The sequence below is a fragment of the Daphnia pulex genome, chromosome 8 (assembly GCF_021134715.1).
Source record: "Daphnia pulex isolate KAP4 chromosome 8, ASM2113471v1".
In the NCBI taxonomy this organism is placed as follows: Eukaryota; Metazoa; Arthropoda; class Branchiopoda; order Diplostraca; family Daphniidae; genus Daphnia; species Daphnia pulex.
The window spans coordinates 12,770,028-12,786,554 of record NC_060024.1 but is presented as its reverse complement, the minus strand read 5'-3'; the positions used below and the strand labels follow the sequence as shown (position 1 = coordinate 12,786,554).

The following is a 16,527-nucleotide window of genomic DNA, read 5'->3' as shown; positions in this document are numbered from 1 at the left end:
CCTGTCTTAATAGATTCATTGATTTTAAAGACTTTAAATAGTGTATTGGACATCGAATTAACATATCGTGTAACAAGAAATTTGTTTAAACTTGTAAAACAATTGATATCGTCATTTCAAATTCATTGAAGTTGTGTTTTCACTTCCTGGAAGATTTTCTATCAACTCTTATTTCTATTTCTTTTCCATCATCCCTGTCTTAATAGATTCATTGATTTTAAAGACTTGAAATAGTGTATTGGACATCGAATTAACATATCGTGTAACAAGAAATTTGTTTAAACTTGTAAAACAATTGATATCGTCATTTCAAATTCATTGAAGTTGTGTTTTCACTTCCTGAAAGATTTTCTATCAACTCTTATTTCTATTTCTTTTCCATCATCCCTGTCTTAATAGATTCATTGATTTTAAAGACTTGAAATAGTGTATTGGACATCGAATTAACATATCGTGTAACAAGAAATTTGTTTAAACTTGTAAAACAATTGATATCGTCATTTCAAATTCATTGAAGTTGTGTTTTCACTTCCTGGAAGATTTTCTATCAACTCTTATTTCTATTTCTTTTCCATCATCCCTGTCTTAATAGATTCATTGATTTTAAAGACTTTAAATAGTGTATTGGACATCGAATTAACATATCGTGTAACAAGAAATTTGTTTAAACTTGTAAAACAATTGATATCGTCATTTCAAATTCATTGAAGTTGTGTTTTCACTTCCTGGAAGATTTTCTATCAACTCTTATTTCTATTTCTTTTCCATCATCCCTGTCTTAATAGATTCATTGATTTTAAAGACTTTAAATAGTGTATTGGACATCGAATTAACATATCGTGTAACAAGAAATTTGTTTAAACTTGTAAAACAATTGATATCGTCATTTCAAATTCATTGAAGTTGTGTTTTCACTTCCTCGAAGATTTTCTATCAACTCTTATTTCTATTTCTTTTCCATCATCCCTGTCTTAATAGATTCATTGATTTTAAAGACTTGAAATAGTGTATTGGACATCGATTTACATATCCTGTAACAGGGAAACCCTTGACATTTGTAAAACAATCAGAATCGTCATTTCAAATTCATTGAAGTGGTGATTTTCCGCTCATGGAAGATTTTCTATCAACCCTCATTACTGTTTCTTTTTCTTCATTCATGTCTTAATAGATTCATTGATTTGAAAGACTTGAAATAGTGTATTGGACATCGATTAACATATCCTGTAACAGGGAAACCCTTGAAATTTGTAAAGCAATCAGAATCGTCATTTCAAATTCATTGAAGTGGTGATTTTCCGCTCATGGAAGATTATTCTATCAAACCTTATTTCTATTTCTTTTCCTTCATGCATGTCTTAATAGATTCGTTGATTTTAAAGACTTGAAATAGTGTATTGGACATCCATTAACATATCCTGTAACAGGGAAACCCTTTAAATTTGTAAAACAATCTATATCGTCATTTCAAATTTCATCGTCATTACCCAAACACAAATTCAAATTTAAAACCTTTATGGTTCCAGAGTTTCCATAATACATAGAGAGGAAATATTCAATTACCCAATAGGATTTCAGAAGAAATTCGTGTTTGAAAATCTACTTTCATCAATTTTTGTTGACATTTTCGTATTACGATTTCAATCCTTTCGGAGTGTGCCAAAGTCGAAATCCACGTTACCTAAACAAAAATTAAACTTTAAAACCTTCAGGGGAGTGACTTTAATACGTAAACAGGCGAATATTCCATTACCCAATAGGATTTCAAAAGTAATTCATGTTTGAAAATGTTCTTTCATCATTTTTGTTTACATTTTCGTGTTAAGATTTCAATACATTCGGAGTGTACCACAGTCGAAATCCGCATTACCCAAACAAAAATTCAACTTTAAAACCTTCAGGGGAGTTTCAATAATACGTAGAGAGGCGAATATTCAATTACCCAATAGGATTTCAAAAGTAATTCATGTTTGAAAATCTACTTTCATCATTTTTGGTTGGCATTTTCGTGTTACGATTTCAATATTTGTCGAGTGTGTCACGGTCGTAATACGCGTTACCCAAACAAAAATTCAACTTTAAAACCTTCAGGGGAGTGTTCATAATACGAAGAGAGGCGAATATTCAATAAACCAATAGGATTTTAGAAGAAATTCATGTTTGAAAATCTACTTTCATCAATTTTTTGTTGACATTTTCGTGTAACGATTTCAATCCTTTCGGAGCGTGCCAAGTTGAAATCCGCGTTACCCAAACAAAAATTCATTTTTGAAACCTTCAGGGTAGTATCCATAATACGTAGAGAGGCGAATATTCAATTACCCAATAGGATTTCAAAAGTAATTCATGTTTGAAAATCTACTACGGGAAAAATTTTTCCCATTTTTCCCAAATCACTTGCAAAAAAAATCAGCAAGGGAAATTGCGTTGCGTTAGGGAATTGCGTTGCTCACAATTTTACGGGCTCCGGTCGGTAGGAGCGCTAGCGTAGCACTGGTGAAGCGCGAAGTGTGGTAAGGAGATAGTTTTAGGGTGGGTTCTGAACGGGTGAATAAATGGGGCGGCGTCGTCTGCTGGCTCTCCCATTGAGTTTGTCATCTCCTTATCTCTGTAACGAACATACTTTTTTTTATTATCGTTCCCAACCCTGGTGATTTGTATTATGAATTATTGATTCAATGGACTTGAAATGGTGTATTTCCAATACGATCGTCGCTAGATGGCAAGGCAAAATTAAGTGGGTGATGTAGAAAATCTTCAAAAATGGTGTAAAATTTTCTAGATTTTCAATCGTCGATATCTCTTGCAATAAACCTCAGATAACAAAACGGTGTGATATGTCTGTAGAGGGGGGGGGGCAAAACCTTTGTTAGTTTTTTTAACGGTCTGGTTCGCCTGGATACTGATGTGAAAAATCCTAAAACTCTACAATTTCTGGTGGGCCCCCTTAGTTTTCCCTAAATTACTTAAAAACTATGCTAGCTAAAAAATTGCGGATTTCACCATTCGTTTTTTCACAAAATTTTAAACAAAACTGTTTAATCGGGGACTGGCTACGATGCCTCAGTCACCGTTTCCCCGAAAAATGAAAACCACAAAGACCCCAAATCCGGCCTCTGAGTGGTGGACTCATTGTTATTAAGATAAGATAACACTATCGGAGAAGAGTAATAATAAGAGCTTATCGAACTGGTTGGCGGAGTTAGTTTAACTATTTTTATAGTTCGAGAAGGTACTGATTTATACTGTAGCTATGGTGTTGGCCAAGTTTTACGTCACTTTAGATAAAGATAACTGCGTGTTTTTTCCTGGTCAAGAAATTACAGGAAGTGTTCACGTATGGAACGACAAACCCAAAAATGTGAATGGTATAATAAAGTCGACTAGAATGTTAAACATTAAGCCACAAACATTGTTATGCATCATCTTGAGTCTTATGTAATTTGCCTCTCTTATACATTTTTATTAGGTATTTACGTCGATTGCCGTGGATCAGCTCAAGTTTCTTTTACCAGGACAGAGCAACAAATGAATACGATTTATCGAAATGGACGTTCACACAACGTAGTAAAAAATATTACCACCCACTACCAATCCAACGAAAGTTACTTCCGTCACCGGATCACCATCAACGCTGGAGGTAAAATTTTAATGTATAGAAATCCCCTCTATAAAGCCTAATATGACAAATAACAGACAATAACGGCTTTTATAATTAATTTGACTGAAAAAAAAAAAATAATAGGAAGTGATCGTACGTTGGGTAAAGGGAAACATCAATTTCCATTTTCATTGATACTGCCGCATCAAATTCCGTCCTCATTTGAAGGAGTTCATGGCAACGTCCGTTACACCATTCGAGCTGTTTATGAACGGTATTTATTCACATTTTCCCCATAAATAATTTGTTTAGACGGTTTAAAGCTGTTTTTATACGATATTGTGTTATTATTTGATGACGACATATATTACAGACGTAGAAAGTGGAATCACGAATGCAAAATTCCTATAACTGTGAACTCCATAATGGACCTCAATCAAATTCCTGAATCTAGCGTAATTACTTACATAAAATAATTTGTTGATTGCACAATTTGAGCTTTTTTCGATAATTTATTGACAAGGTACCAGTGCAAGCGTCCGGTTATAAGACTCTGGGAATTCTTTGTTGCAAATCCAACCCGATAACTGCTAAATTTTGGCTGGATCGTTGCGGTTATGTTCCGGGAGAATCAATCATCTTCAACGCCGAAGTTGAAAACTTGAGCAGAAAGGCTATGCGTGGCACAAAAGTTCAGATCATAGAGGTAAAAGGCAAGAAAATTGTCACCAGACTAAAAAATCGGGTCTTTTACGTGACCTATTTTACGTAATGTTAATAACATAAGTCGTAATTTTTAGAAAACTAGTTATCACGCAACGCGTGCAACCGAATTCCATGAACGCGTTATTAACGAATCAATAAGAGGAAAATTCAAAGATTTTCAGGCATGGGAAAATTATGCCATCATTGTTCCTCCTATCGTCTCTTCAAATCTTCAGTTTTGCAATATCATCGACGTGTCCTACAGCATCATGGTGAGTCTCTTTTGTTTTGGGAGGAGAAACATTTGAACTGCGTTTTAAATCAGTCGGGCAGTTTGCTGTAGATCCTGGGGCATTTTCCTTCAATCTGAAGATTTTCCACAACCTTCTCATCGGTAATGTTCCTCTACGCAGCTCATTCGCTAATTTTCAGCAGAGAATCGCACACCCAAACTCGCAAACCCGGACCGAGAATTCTACGAGCATAACGAATCCGGGACGTGAAATAGCTTCCCCGATTTCAAACGACTATCCAGATCTTCGTAAATATAAGCATTGTTTACTTTTATACAAGTTGTCTAACTAATTATTAATTCGACTGTTTCCTCTTTTAAATATAGCGCCTCCGAGTTATGAAGAATGCATGTTTGGTGGAAACTTAAGAGAAACCGACGATTCTGAACATGTCGTCTATGGAGTCGGAGATTCCTATAAGCCTCGTTATTTGACTTACGGATAGTTGGTATTGAATTGTAATCCTGATGCGCTAATAATCTGAATTCGTCTGAATTAATCTTGTAGTTAATCACACAATCTTTTTGGAAGTTATATTCATAGTATACATATTAACTATTATTTTGAAATAATAGGTAAGTATAAATAATGAATTCATTTGTTAGACATCTAATAATTGCGAACTACACGTAAAAAAGAATATTTGTAATTACATGAATACATCTAATGTATAGGTTATCCAATAATAATTAAAAAGACGGAACGTCGTGTGCTGAAGTACAGGCCTGACCTGATAAGCTGATAAGGAAATAGCTTACAGTGAATTTGATGATAAATTGCAAAATATACGCCGCTGCATGGGTCTGTAACTATGTCATATAAGCACAGCGAGGCGTACAAGGATAAATTTGGCACGCAAGTTTCAAGGCAGTAGAATATAGTAAAACTTCCATGTTGGCATCTTTCAGCTCCTTTCCCACTGAAGTGCTGCTGCTGCATCATCAGGGCAAAAGCGCAGTTTGAATACAGAAACACCTGCATATTATAGCGTCTATGTAAAGATCTTATATAATTCCATCGTGAGTGTAATTGACCTTGCAGTGTTGTGAAACTACGCATGGCATATTCACGCTGGTGAGTATATCGCGAAATCTCCAGTTCCCAAACCGCCTATCTATATAGCTCTTATACACAATATTTGTGTTTTATCACACGTTACGTGGTTTTGCATAAAGGTCAATTCCTTTTGAGTTCCCCGAGATCCAGTTGTTTCAGTGCTGTTCAATCTGCGGTACAGTAAAATAGATGATATTGCGATATATTGCGTCCCGTTATATGTTGTATAACGGCCGTATAGTTTCATCGCTTTTTTTTTTTTTTGGGTCGAGCTGATGGGTGATGGCGGTTCTGGAATTCACTGCTGGCGAATTGTGGGCCACGTAACACTTCTGTAGTGAATATATATACGGAACGGTGCTTCATAAACTCTGCATTTCAGTGTACACCTTTACCGCTGCCGGATGATCTTTTTTGTTATGGACAACAAATTTAATTCCGAGCAGAAAGACTAAATGGCCTTTCAGCATTTGTGCTACCCATCCAATTCTGTTACAATTGAAACCGGCAATTAGCCTATGCCATTTAAGTGACCCACAACCAAATTTCGCAAGGAGCCATAACGTCGTTATTCACGTTGCTATCCTACATAGCCTAAGGCTGTTTGTTTTTTGTGTGTGTGTATGTTTATTTTCAGTTTCCAGTTCATGTTCTACTCACGTTCACGTATAAGTTCACGATTCGTCATTAAAAATATTGAATTGTGAGAGGTTATGACTTTGCACCGCTTTGGTCCATCCGGAAGAAAAAAAACTAAATTGCGGTCCTTTCTGCAGACTTCTTCAGACCGCAAACAACTCTCAGCTGATTAAAAAAGAACAGTCGGAAGTCTTATACGCGGAAACGGTAGGCCTATATAGTATCCTGAAGGCTTTACGAAACGCGTTACAAATTAAAGTGGCCATTTATATAGAAAAGAACATCATCCATCAGCAGCAACTTAAATCCGGGAAACTAAAATTAGTTTTTCTACTTTTTTAAAAAAAAGGAAAGAAAAACTAATTACCAAGTGTGATTCTTATTAGGCCTAATAGATTTGTCCTGCTAAATGCAAAAAATCTCTGCAATCAAAATGATTTTCACGTGTTCAAGTTTTGCAGGTCCTTTTTCGAGTTGTATCGGAAATCCACTCCGCGGCTATGAACTGTGTGGCTACCGCTACATTGCTGTATTATTTCGTTGCTTGTCATTGCTTACTGGCCTTCGCAACCGCAACGTTCTCATCTCCATTCACCTCGATTTTTCAAAATGACGTAGCACAGTCAGCAAAAGACGTTCCGCACAACACCAGCGGACATCGCTGGCTGTCTCGCTACGGCAAGCAATTTGACGAAAACGAGGAGGAAAGTATAGATGAAGCGAAAATAACAACGGTAGGATATATCAATGAGAGAATAATAATATGGATTCCATATTTTTAAAAAGTTATTATAATCATTCTTTGGGTATATTGCGACGAATAACACAGATGATAACTCTTTTTTTTCAACTTAATTAGGAGTGCAAAGTAATGAAATTTTCCTATCTTGATGCCCATCAAAAATTGTCTACAGGTCGAAATCATCGCCAGTCGAGGCTACCCTGTTGAAATCCACGAAGTAATCACTGAAGACGGTTACATTCTGGAACTGCATCGTATTCCATATGGTAAAGGCCAGGTGCCCAAGCACGATGTTGAAAAGCAGGTCGTCTTTATTCAACACGGATTTCTCAACACCGACAATGTGTGGCTCATCACTCCTAACGACCAAGGCCTCGGTAATTATATACGCGCTATATACGCAATTGTCAAAATTCTTATATTCTTATAATTGTGTCTGTTTTGATCTGTCCAACAAATTGCAGCTTACATTTTGGCTGACACCGGCGTGTATGACGTGTGGCTTGGGAACGCTCGAGGCAATACCTATTCACGCAAGCACGTTTATCTTGACCCTTCCGAAGAAGATTATTGGAACTTTTCGTAAGTCAACATTTAATTTTCCTAGACAGCGACGAGTGCAAAAATATATTTGAGCAAATAACTTGTCAAGAAAAGATTCGACGAAATGGGAAACTACGACATTCCTGCAGTGATCAATTACGTGCTGGCCAAGACGGGGCGCAGTACGATGAGTTATGTTGGTACGCAATATCTCGGTATTTAAAATAGTCTTATTCCTCACACGTTATAGCCTATTTCTTTTCGTTTCAGGCCACTCGATGGGATGCGCAATGTTTTTCATTTGCATGTCTTTGTGCCCCGAGTTGAACGCGAAGATTGATGTGATGATTGGTCTAGCACCAGCGTCATCTGTTGCAGAGTCCCAGACTGGCCTTCGTTTCCAAGCTCCGTTCGTGAACCTGTTAGTTGTACGTCACTATATAATTAAATAATCGCCAGAATTATTTGCAAATGAACTCATTCTGTGTTTTTGAATGCTGCTGGAGTTGATCAGAATCTCTTCCAAATTCTTGGAGTGCGCATATACGAGCCAGTGGATTCGCCACGGAACAGTTTGAGAAAAAGGTTTTGCGGGCCTAGTCTTTTCTTGCGTTACTCCCTCTGTCAAAACCCTATATTTGCTACAACTAGTGACGAATACCGGGATATAGATGTGGTAAGTTTAAGCGGTATGTGTAATATTTTATATTTGTATATATAATGCATTGGAATATAGCGCTTATTGTATTGTTTAAATATGACGCGAGCTCATATTAATCTTCTCAATATTTATTATTTCAATTGGACTTCAATTGGTATTATTAAAATAGAATCTCCTACCTGTTATTGACGGTCACAATCCGGCGGGAACTTCAGTTAGAACAGCCGCTCACTTTGCTCAGAATTTCAACGCGGGTATTTCATATTTATCCCGACCGATTTTAAACTAAATTTGTTGTCGGAAATTGTTGAAATTCAATTGCAGGTCAGACTTTCCAGCGGTATGATTTTGGTCCAACGGAAAATCAGCTGCGTTACGGACAAGCTACACCTCCCGCTTACGATCTGAGTCAAGTCACATGTCCCGTTTTCCTTTTCTGGGGACAAAGTGATAAAGTATTGCACACAAAATCTATTCTTGAAATATTAATTTGATAGAAACTATGAAGCGCAGCATATTTAAATTAATTCGTTCAATTTTATTCCCCAGGTTGTTGATCCGAGGGTATATAGCCATTTCTTCCTCCCTCCACGTCCACTGATTGATTGCAGATTGACTAATTGCTTGTCTCTTTCTCGTTTTGGTATTAGGATGTTGCCTGGTTGGCTTCCAAATTGGGAAATTTGAAGGCTTCTATTCAGGTCGAAGATCAATCGTGGAACCACGTAGATCACTTATTTTCACCGGACGCCAAACGACTAGTTTATGATAAGTTCATTCCCCTCCTTCCAAAAGCAAGCTAAAAAATTTCAACTAAAATAGAGCTTTGAATTCACGTTAAAACATATTTTTATTACCAGACATACCCAATATTTGTCCGATTGTCATTATAAAATATTATTATTATTATGATCTTTTTTACCTGAATATTTTTCAATGAACCACCCATCACATTAAATTGTAGCCTATCAATCGGGAATTACTATTCCAGTGATATATATTTTCAAACTCACCGACAAATTTATGGGCTAGGTTAATAAGATATTGTAACGGTTCTTGCAGATTTTGGTGTTTTGCAAAAAACACCTTTTTTTTTAGGTTTATTGGTCGAAACAAGGACAATCTTCATATCTCTGCAGAATAAAGTGATGGTAAAATGAAGGAAACCTTGACCCTAAAGTGATTTTAATGTTTTATTACTCTTCTTCTAACGTCCTTGAAATGCTATATGGTGCCAAAAAAAAAACGGGTATTCCTTTTGTATGTTTCTAGCACATACATATGTAGCTACAGTGCTTGTCTGCTTACCCAGTATCCAGTTCAGTTCATGTTGGACCTTGCGCACAATCGGACATTTTATTTCGTCTTGTCGACACGCAACAGTTAAAATTTTTAAAAGTAAAAAAAACTGATTTCCACAAATTCTACATAAGGACGGTAACATTCGTGAAATTCATTTCAATAATTTGTGTTATTCTAAAATTATTTTATTTTTTCATCCTCTCCCTCATATTTTTTCCATTGTCTTTTCAAGCCCATACAATATGAATTGTACGACAAGAATTTATTTTTATATTGCTTGCTTCTTTTGCTTCCCGTTGACTTGGACAACGCCATTATCTTCAGTACTGCTGCCTAGTCAATACAGATTGTTTTTAATAAATGGAACGCAGCTTGAAGAAATAGGTCAGCACTGGAACGAGACTGAACTTATTTCTGCCATTGGCGATCAACTTTATCAAAACGAAGGACGAGATCTCAGTGAAGCAAAAATGACAACGGTAAGATAATAAAGCTTGCATGGTGCGTTGATTCAAAATAACTATTTTATTGAGCATAACTTTGTATCGTCTTATAAACCGGTACGGAGTAAGAGATGCCAACCGGAAATTATAATATATTTCATATCCTTATTATTCCGTTCCGTGTATATAAAATTCAGGTTCAAATCATTGCCAGTCGAGGATATCCCGTTGAAGTTAACCAAGTGACTACCGATGATGGCTACATTCTCGAAGTGCATCGCATTCCGCACGGTAAAAGTGAAGTCCCCAATCCCGATATTAAAAAACCGGTCGTCTTTATTCAACACGGATTTCTCAACACTGACAGTGTGTGGCTCATCACTCCCAACAGTCAATCTCTCGGTAATATCACCTGGATTCCATCCACACTGTGCCACCATATCGTTGTTAATGTCATTTTCTTTTTCTGTTCTACAAATAATCAACTATAAAACTGCAGCCTACATCTTGGCCGACAGCGGCAGGTACGACGTGTGGCTTGGGAACGCCCGAGGCAATACTTATTCACGCAAGCATGTCAGTCTCGACCCTGCAGAGGAAGCTTATTGGAATTTTTCGTAAGTATAATATAATACCAGCAGTTGATTGGTGCGCAACCAAGACGACAAATTTATTTCAACAATTTTTGCAAGGATATAGATTCGACGAAATGGGAAACTACGACATTCCCGCAGTGATCGATTACGTGCTGGCCAAGACGGGGCGCAGTACGATGAGTTACGTTGGTGAGCAATTACATTAAATAAGCTGCATTCACATTGGATTTTATTATTACGCAATTGGCACACGTATATATTTTCCCGACAATTGATTTAGCTTTTCGTTATAATTGTTTAGACCAACGAATGTAGGGAGAAACAGTGTATTAACTGAAGATGTAATCGACAGACGTTGAGAGCACAACGTTAGGCGGGGACGAGCTTGTCCAGACTGACCCTACGCTCTCACTAGCGTCGTCTGCTTCACACACTCTGTGAAGTCAATACATGCCCTTTCTTTCCGGGTTTGCTTTCTTTTAATACATAAAAAAGGAAAAGGGGGCATGGCTGTTTTGAGGGACAACACGAAACAAAATACGGACGCGTTTCGGCGTTGTCACGATGTCCAGGTGCCGGACTCGAATTCCTTTCGGACGACGTCGTTTTGTTGTTGTTGTTGCTGGCGGCGGGGGTAAAACGGCGCTTCTTGGGCGAGGCGACCAAGCTGAGGGCCTCGTTCTGTTCAGCGGCATCGGCGTCGATGGCCTCTTGTTCTTCCTGTTGCTGTTGCTGCTGCTGTTGCTGCTGCTGTTGCTGCTGCTGCTGCTGGGTGAACTGCTGGCCGATGTTGGCCAAACCGGCGGCAGCCGGATGGATTCCGGCTCCAATGGAGTTGACGATGTGGTTGAGAGCGGTATTGGGAGACTGCTGTTGAGGGAAGAGATGATGCGGAAGTGGGCCGTAGGGCGTCCGCAAGAACGGAGTCGACGTCAAACCGAGGGCGGCCATATCGCCGTTTCGCAATCCGCGGTCGATAACGCGGCCTCGTTGCAATTTGCTCAATTCAGATTCCTCGCCGGTAACAGAGTTGGCCGAAGATTTCTGGCTGTTGGCGATGACGTGATGATGGGAGCGCTGCTGTTGCTGCTGGGCGGCGGCAAAGCGGGACAGAGTGTTGTCCACCCACTGGGCCAAAGACGAGGCCAATTCCGATTTCAACATTTCAGCCAAACCTTCCAGTTCCGTGTTGTTGGGCGAGGAGTCCGGCTCCTTTGGGGTGCTGGTCATTTGTTGAACGGGCTGCTGGGTCGTCGGCAATGGCTGTTGCTGCTGCATCTGCTGGACGGCGGATTTGATAGGCGCTTGCTGGCGTTGCTGCTGTTTCTCCATGAGCATGCGACGGGTGGCGTCCAGGTAGGCCGCATGAGCCTGGGAGACGTGACTTAAATCGCTGATTGGAACGCCTACCGAAATTGATGGGCTGATTGAGGGCGTTGCGGGAGCGGCCGGCGTCGTCTCGGACATGCCGGCGGATTTGCTGCTGCTGCTAGGCCGGCTCGCTGCTGGATTTCTCGGCCCGTTGGTGCTGCTGCTGCTGTTGGAGTGCGGTGAAGCGCTGCTGGTGGAGCGAAGCGATGCGCTCCTGAAGGGATCATGCTGCTGTTGCTGCTGCATCTGCATCGTGTCGAGCGGCCGGCGTCGTCTCGGACAGGCTGGCGGATTTGCTGCTGCTGCTGGGCCGGCTCGCTGCTGGATTTCTCGGCCCGTTGGTGCTGCTGCTGTTGCTGGGCGGAGCTGGAGCGAGAGGAAGCTTGAGCGCGGGCCATGCTGAGATCGTGTTGTTCCTCTGACAGTGAATCGTTGCGATCGTCCGCTGTCTCGACGTCCTACTCCTCTCCCTCGTTGGTGAATTTGTGTCCGTGCTGCTGGGGCTGGTAGAGTTTGCGCTTCTTGCCGCCGTTGATTTCAGCCGGGGTCGAGGTGCGCATCGTCGATACGATCGACTCGACGCGGGCCCGTTTGTTCTTCTCTTCTTCTTCTTCCTCGTCGTCGTCTTCCTCTTCTTCCTCGGGACCCGAATGGCCGGCCGACTCTTTTTCGATTCCTCGATTTCGTCGTCGATGTCGTCGAGATCGACTTCGGCGGCGGCGGCGGCTGCTTCGACGTCGGAAGGGCTGGAATCGTGTCGAGGTCGTCGGACGCCGCGAGCCGGCGATGTGGCGGCGTCGAGTACTTCATTGATGGTTGACAGAGCCAGAAATATCTTCCCTCTTTCTTCCTGTACGCCGAATGAATCGCGTTCAGCTTCCAGATCGAAAGATGGTGGTGAACCATAAGGCTTAAATGCTCTGGGTGGATTCACTATTGGCTGTTGCGGAGCTGCATTGGCTGCGGCTGCTGCTGCGGCGGCGATGGCTGTGGCCATGATTGTGGTTGCGAGCTTATTCTACAGCGAGAATATAAAGGATGAGTGTGATGTCGACCCACTTGTACTGCGACAGAGTGACGACGCGCTGCATGCATGTGATTGCGTAGATTGATGTGATATCAATAGGCGAAAATCAGGAGTGTATCCCTTGATGGGGCGCTCCTACCGGAGGCGTGGGGTAACTAAAACTGGGGGTAGCGTGTGGCGCCACCGTTTCCGGAATATGCGATTCCAGGCCGTGTGATACGGATCGTGATGAATAAAGTTCGGTTACCGAAACTCTTGATGATAAAAGAAAGGTTGCTCGTGAGAATGCCGTAAGTCGAAGTAATGCACATAAACCACCGAGATTGACGAAACTGTTGTGTTGCGCGCCTGGCGGCAAAAATGTGCGGCACCACGCTAGCTCGACGTTCGTTGGAGTGGTTTTGAATACCGAAATACTGGGCACACGGAAACTTCGATTTTAGAGAGAATCGTCAATCAAAGGAGTCTGGGTACCCCAATTTTGTCGAAGGGCAATACTAATTCCAATTGTAACTGCGAACTACTCTGGTGTTGCGAACCTAGCGGCAAATTTGTGCGGCGCCACGTGAGATTGGCGATCGTTGGTGGAATGTCGATGCAGAAATTCTGAACACTCGGATAATTTTCTTTGTGAAACAATCAGCAAATGGAGGTGTAGGAGTTAACCAACTGCGCCATGTTTAGACCAACGAATGTAGGGAGAAACAGTGTATTAACTGAAGATGTAATCGACAGACGTTGAGAGCACAACGTTAGGCGGGGACGAGCTTGTCCAGACTGACCCTACGCTCTCACAGCAGCGGTAGAATACTTACCTTAACATACTTTAGTGGGCCAGGATTACTTACAAGACGAAACTACTTACGAGCTTAACATACTTAAATAGTTTTTTCATACTTACATTTTGTAAGTAACGAGTAAGCATGTAAGTATGTGCCTCCAACATACTTACTTGAATAAAAGAAAAGCCTTCTGTAGGAATCGAACACGGGTCTCTCGCATCACAGTCAGATGCTGATCCGCTGTGCCATTCTTGATATGATTTAACTAATTAATTAACCGTTATGAATCAACGGGGGGGTTTAGGACTTAGAGATTTTTATGTCCAAACATTATATTCAATTTTCTCTCCTAAAGCGGCGAGCATGTGCCCTTATTCATTTTTTTCACAAAAATGATTTACAGGAAAGCTGCTTTAAACTCGGTACTACCAGTTCCTTCAGTAGATATAAATAGGGCAGCAAATTTTTCCTACAATTAATGAAAAAAAAGGAGTTATATTCCTTAAACAAGTAGTTTACATGTATTCTAGAGTTCTACCTGAACGATGGCCATATTTCTTGAATAATGCTCATGGATGGACTGAGAAACAAAGAGCAGGGCCTCGTAGGTCAGGAAATATCTTTGTCGCAACATAAGTAGCAAGCCAGCCTCCCATTCAAATTCACTAAACGCAGCACCATGAGTGAAAAGGAGGGATTCAATTTCACGATGAGCAGCAGGAACCAAATTTTGCTGGCCAAAATGTTGGGGTTGTTGTTCGTGATCAAAATCATGCCTATCTTCCGGCTATCTTCAGCTGATGATTGTTCAAGACCAGCCCTGACGCCAGCATCAGTTGTGTTACTACTAGCAATAACAACATCTTCAATGGACGTGGGATCACTAGCCTCGTCGACTAACAAGTTGAATCCAGTAGTCGATATATATAGGCTAAGCTCAATCAAATTTCAAAAGTGAGCAAAAGTACAAGTACAAAATACAAGTATGTTATTAGCTGTTTAAGTATGTATACGACGAAAATAAGTATGAAAAATAGGTATAAGTATGTTCGTCCAATATACTTACAAATTTACAATACTTACAAATAGTTGAACATACTTACAACTCCCTAAACTACTTGATATTTAAAAAAGATAGTGCTTGCAAGTATGAAAATGAGTTGTAAGTACGTTAAAAAATATTTCAAGTAGGAAATTTTCCAAATTAAGTATGAAAAAAGCCCTACTTGACAAATTCAGTACTTTTAACCTACTAACATACTGGAAATTAAGTATGTTACCGCTGCTGTGCTCACTAGCGTCGTCTGCTTCACACACTCTGTGAAGTCAATACAATAATAATGTAGGCCACTCAATGGGATGCGCAATGTTTTTCGTTGGCATGTCTTTGCGCCCCCAGTTGAACGCGAAGATTGATGTGATGATTGCTCTGGCACCTGCGGCAGCTGTTGCGCAGTCACAGACTAGCATTCGTTTTCAAGCCCCGTTCGTCAATCAGTTAATGGTATATATAAACATGTATGATCAAATCAAGTAAATAGGCTAACGTTTTCTTATAAATTAACCTGGGATTTTCGAGTTCAGTTGATCTACCAAACTCTCAGAATCAGAGCGTACGAACCTGTCGATTCGCCAAGGCACAATTTCCGCAAGGCTTTCTGCGGTCCCAATCTTTTCCTGAGGAATTCCATTTGTCAAAACCCCACAGTTGCAATTACTGGTGATGACTACCGTGGTATGGATGTGGTAAGTGATGATAGTCTTGTTTATGCATTTATTTATTATGGCTAATAACTGACCGCTCTTTTCTTAATTGGAATGTCAAACGAAAAATGTTGCGCAAAATCATTTTTTTTTTTTGTTATGGCGTTGCGCATTTCAATTCAACGATGTCTATGGTTTCAACAGAATCTTTTACCTGTATACGATGGCCACAATCCGGCGGGAAGTTCATTTAGAACAGCCGCTCACTTTGCTCAGAATTTCAACGCTGGTATATAAATTCTATTAGCCTAGAAATTACTCTATATGGTTAATCAGTGCATATGCAAACGATTGAAAGGAATTTTGGAATTACAGGACAGACTTTCCAACGATTTGATTTCGGCTCGGCGGAAAACCAAAAGCGCTACGGGCAGTCTACCCCTCCTGCTTATGATTTGAGTAAAGTCACCTGCCCCGTCTACCTTTTCTGGGGTCAAAATGATAAAGTATACTGAATAATATTTTTTTTTTTTTATTGTTATTTGTATTAAGTCTCGCCAATAATATTTTTTTTTTCTACAGGTTGTTGCCCCAGGGGTATGTTTGAAATAGATTCTTTTTTATTTTTCATTTTCGTTTGTCACACACCTATTTTCTTAAAAATAGGATGTTGCCTGGTTGGCTTCCAAATTGGGAAATCTGAAGGCCTCAAATAAAGTAGACGATCCACTATGGAACCACGTGAACCATCTCTTTTCACCGGACGCTAAACGACTTGTTTACGATCAATTTATTCCACTGCTTCCGTCGTCGTAGTCCTCTATCGTTGGACTGTGGTTTCCTAATTTATTTTCGAGCCAATAACGATATAGCAGAAACGTTTCGAGTAAAACATTTTACGCAACGACTCAGGCACGTTGCAAGCATTCCTGTATTAGGTTCTCAGTGTCCGATAAAATAAAAGATGAGTATAGAAAATTGTTCTATACTCTAATCAAAACTCATTTTTATTTCATCGACCTAACTTTTCCTTTTTGGCCTATATAGCCTATTTGCTATTTC

The 16,527-nt window shown here is 40.0% G+C and overlaps 3 protein-coding genes and 1 long non-coding RNA gene across 8 annotated transcripts; 2 read left to right on the top strand and 2 right to left on the bottom strand.

Moving 5' to 3' along the window:
- The first annotated feature begins 2,839 nt into the window (after window positions 1–2,839).
- LOC124199307 (arrestin domain-containing protein 17-like) lies at window positions 2,840–5,302 on the top strand. 2 transcript variants are annotated; one of them, XM_046595105.1, is made up of 8 exons: window positions 2,840–2,937; window positions 3,470–3,640; window positions 3,746–3,875; window positions 3,975–4,056; window positions 4,125–4,307; window positions 4,402–4,578; window positions 4,640–4,847; window positions 4,926–5,302. In XM_046595105.1, the coding sequence occupies exons 2-8, from the start codon at window positions 3,529–3,531 to the stop codon at window positions 5,042–5,044; spliced, it is 1,011 nt and encodes a 336-aa protein (XP_046451061.1). In that variant the 5' UTR covers window positions 2,840–2,937; window positions 3,470–3,528; the 3' UTR covers window positions 5,045–5,302. The 2 variants fall into 2 exon arrangements, with proteins under 2 accessions (XP_046451061.1, XP_046451060.1); XM_046595104.1 differs by lacking the exon at window positions 2,840–2,937 and adding an exon at window positions 3,203–3,368.
- A 665-nt stretch (window positions 5,303–5,967) lies between these two features.
- LOC124199303 (gastric triacylglycerol lipase-like) lies at window positions 5,968–16,503 on the top strand. 4 transcript variants are annotated; one of them, XR_006876780.1, is made up of 12 exons: window positions 5,968–6,501; window positions 6,756–7,028; window positions 7,209–7,413; window positions 7,501–7,618; window positions 7,694–7,779; window positions 7,850–8,007; window positions 8,094–8,255; window positions 8,410–8,494; window positions 8,565–8,695; window positions 8,790–8,804; window positions 8,891–9,489; window positions 9,553–9,900. XR_006876780.1 is itself a non-coding variant. In XM_046595098.1 (12 exons), exons 3-12 carry the CDS (start codon window positions 9,785–9,787, stop codon window positions 16,279–16,281), a joined length of 1,347 nt encoding a protein of 448 aa, XP_046451054.1. In that variant the 5' UTR covers window positions 9,041–9,489; window positions 9,553–9,677; window positions 9,775–9,784; the 3' UTR covers window positions 16,282–16,503. The 4 variants fall into 4 exon arrangements, 2 of the variants coding, with proteins under 2 accessions (XP_046451055.1, XP_046451054.1); XR_006876779.1 differs by having other exon boundaries at window positions 6,748–7,028; XM_046595098.1 differs by lacking the exons at window positions 5,968–6,501; window positions 6,756–7,028; window positions 7,209–7,413; ... (5 more) ...; window positions 8,565–8,695; window positions 8,790–8,804 and adding exons at window positions 10,183–10,387; window positions 10,485–10,602; window positions 10,685–10,770; ... (4 more) ...; window positions 16,048–16,062; window positions 16,132–16,503 and having other exon boundaries at window positions 9,041–9,489; window positions 9,553–9,677; window positions 9,775–10,021.
- LOC124199306 (homeobox protein prospero-like) lies at window positions 10,857–13,754 on the bottom strand. Its single transcript, XM_046595103.1, has one exon. The coding sequence runs from the start codon at window positions 12,202–12,204 to the stop codon at window positions 11,008–11,010; it is 1,197 nt and encodes a 398-aa protein (XP_046451059.1). The 5' UTR covers window positions 12,205–13,754; the 3' UTR covers window positions 10,857–11,007.
- On the bottom strand, window positions 14,148–14,537 carry LOC124199308. Its single transcript, XR_006876781.1, has 2 exons — window positions 14,300–14,537; window positions 14,148–14,230 (listed from the first exon to the last, which is right to left on the bottom strand). It is a non-coding gene; the product is annotated as an uncharacterized LOC124199308 (long non-coding RNA).
- Window positions 16,504–16,527: the final 24 nt, after the last annotated feature.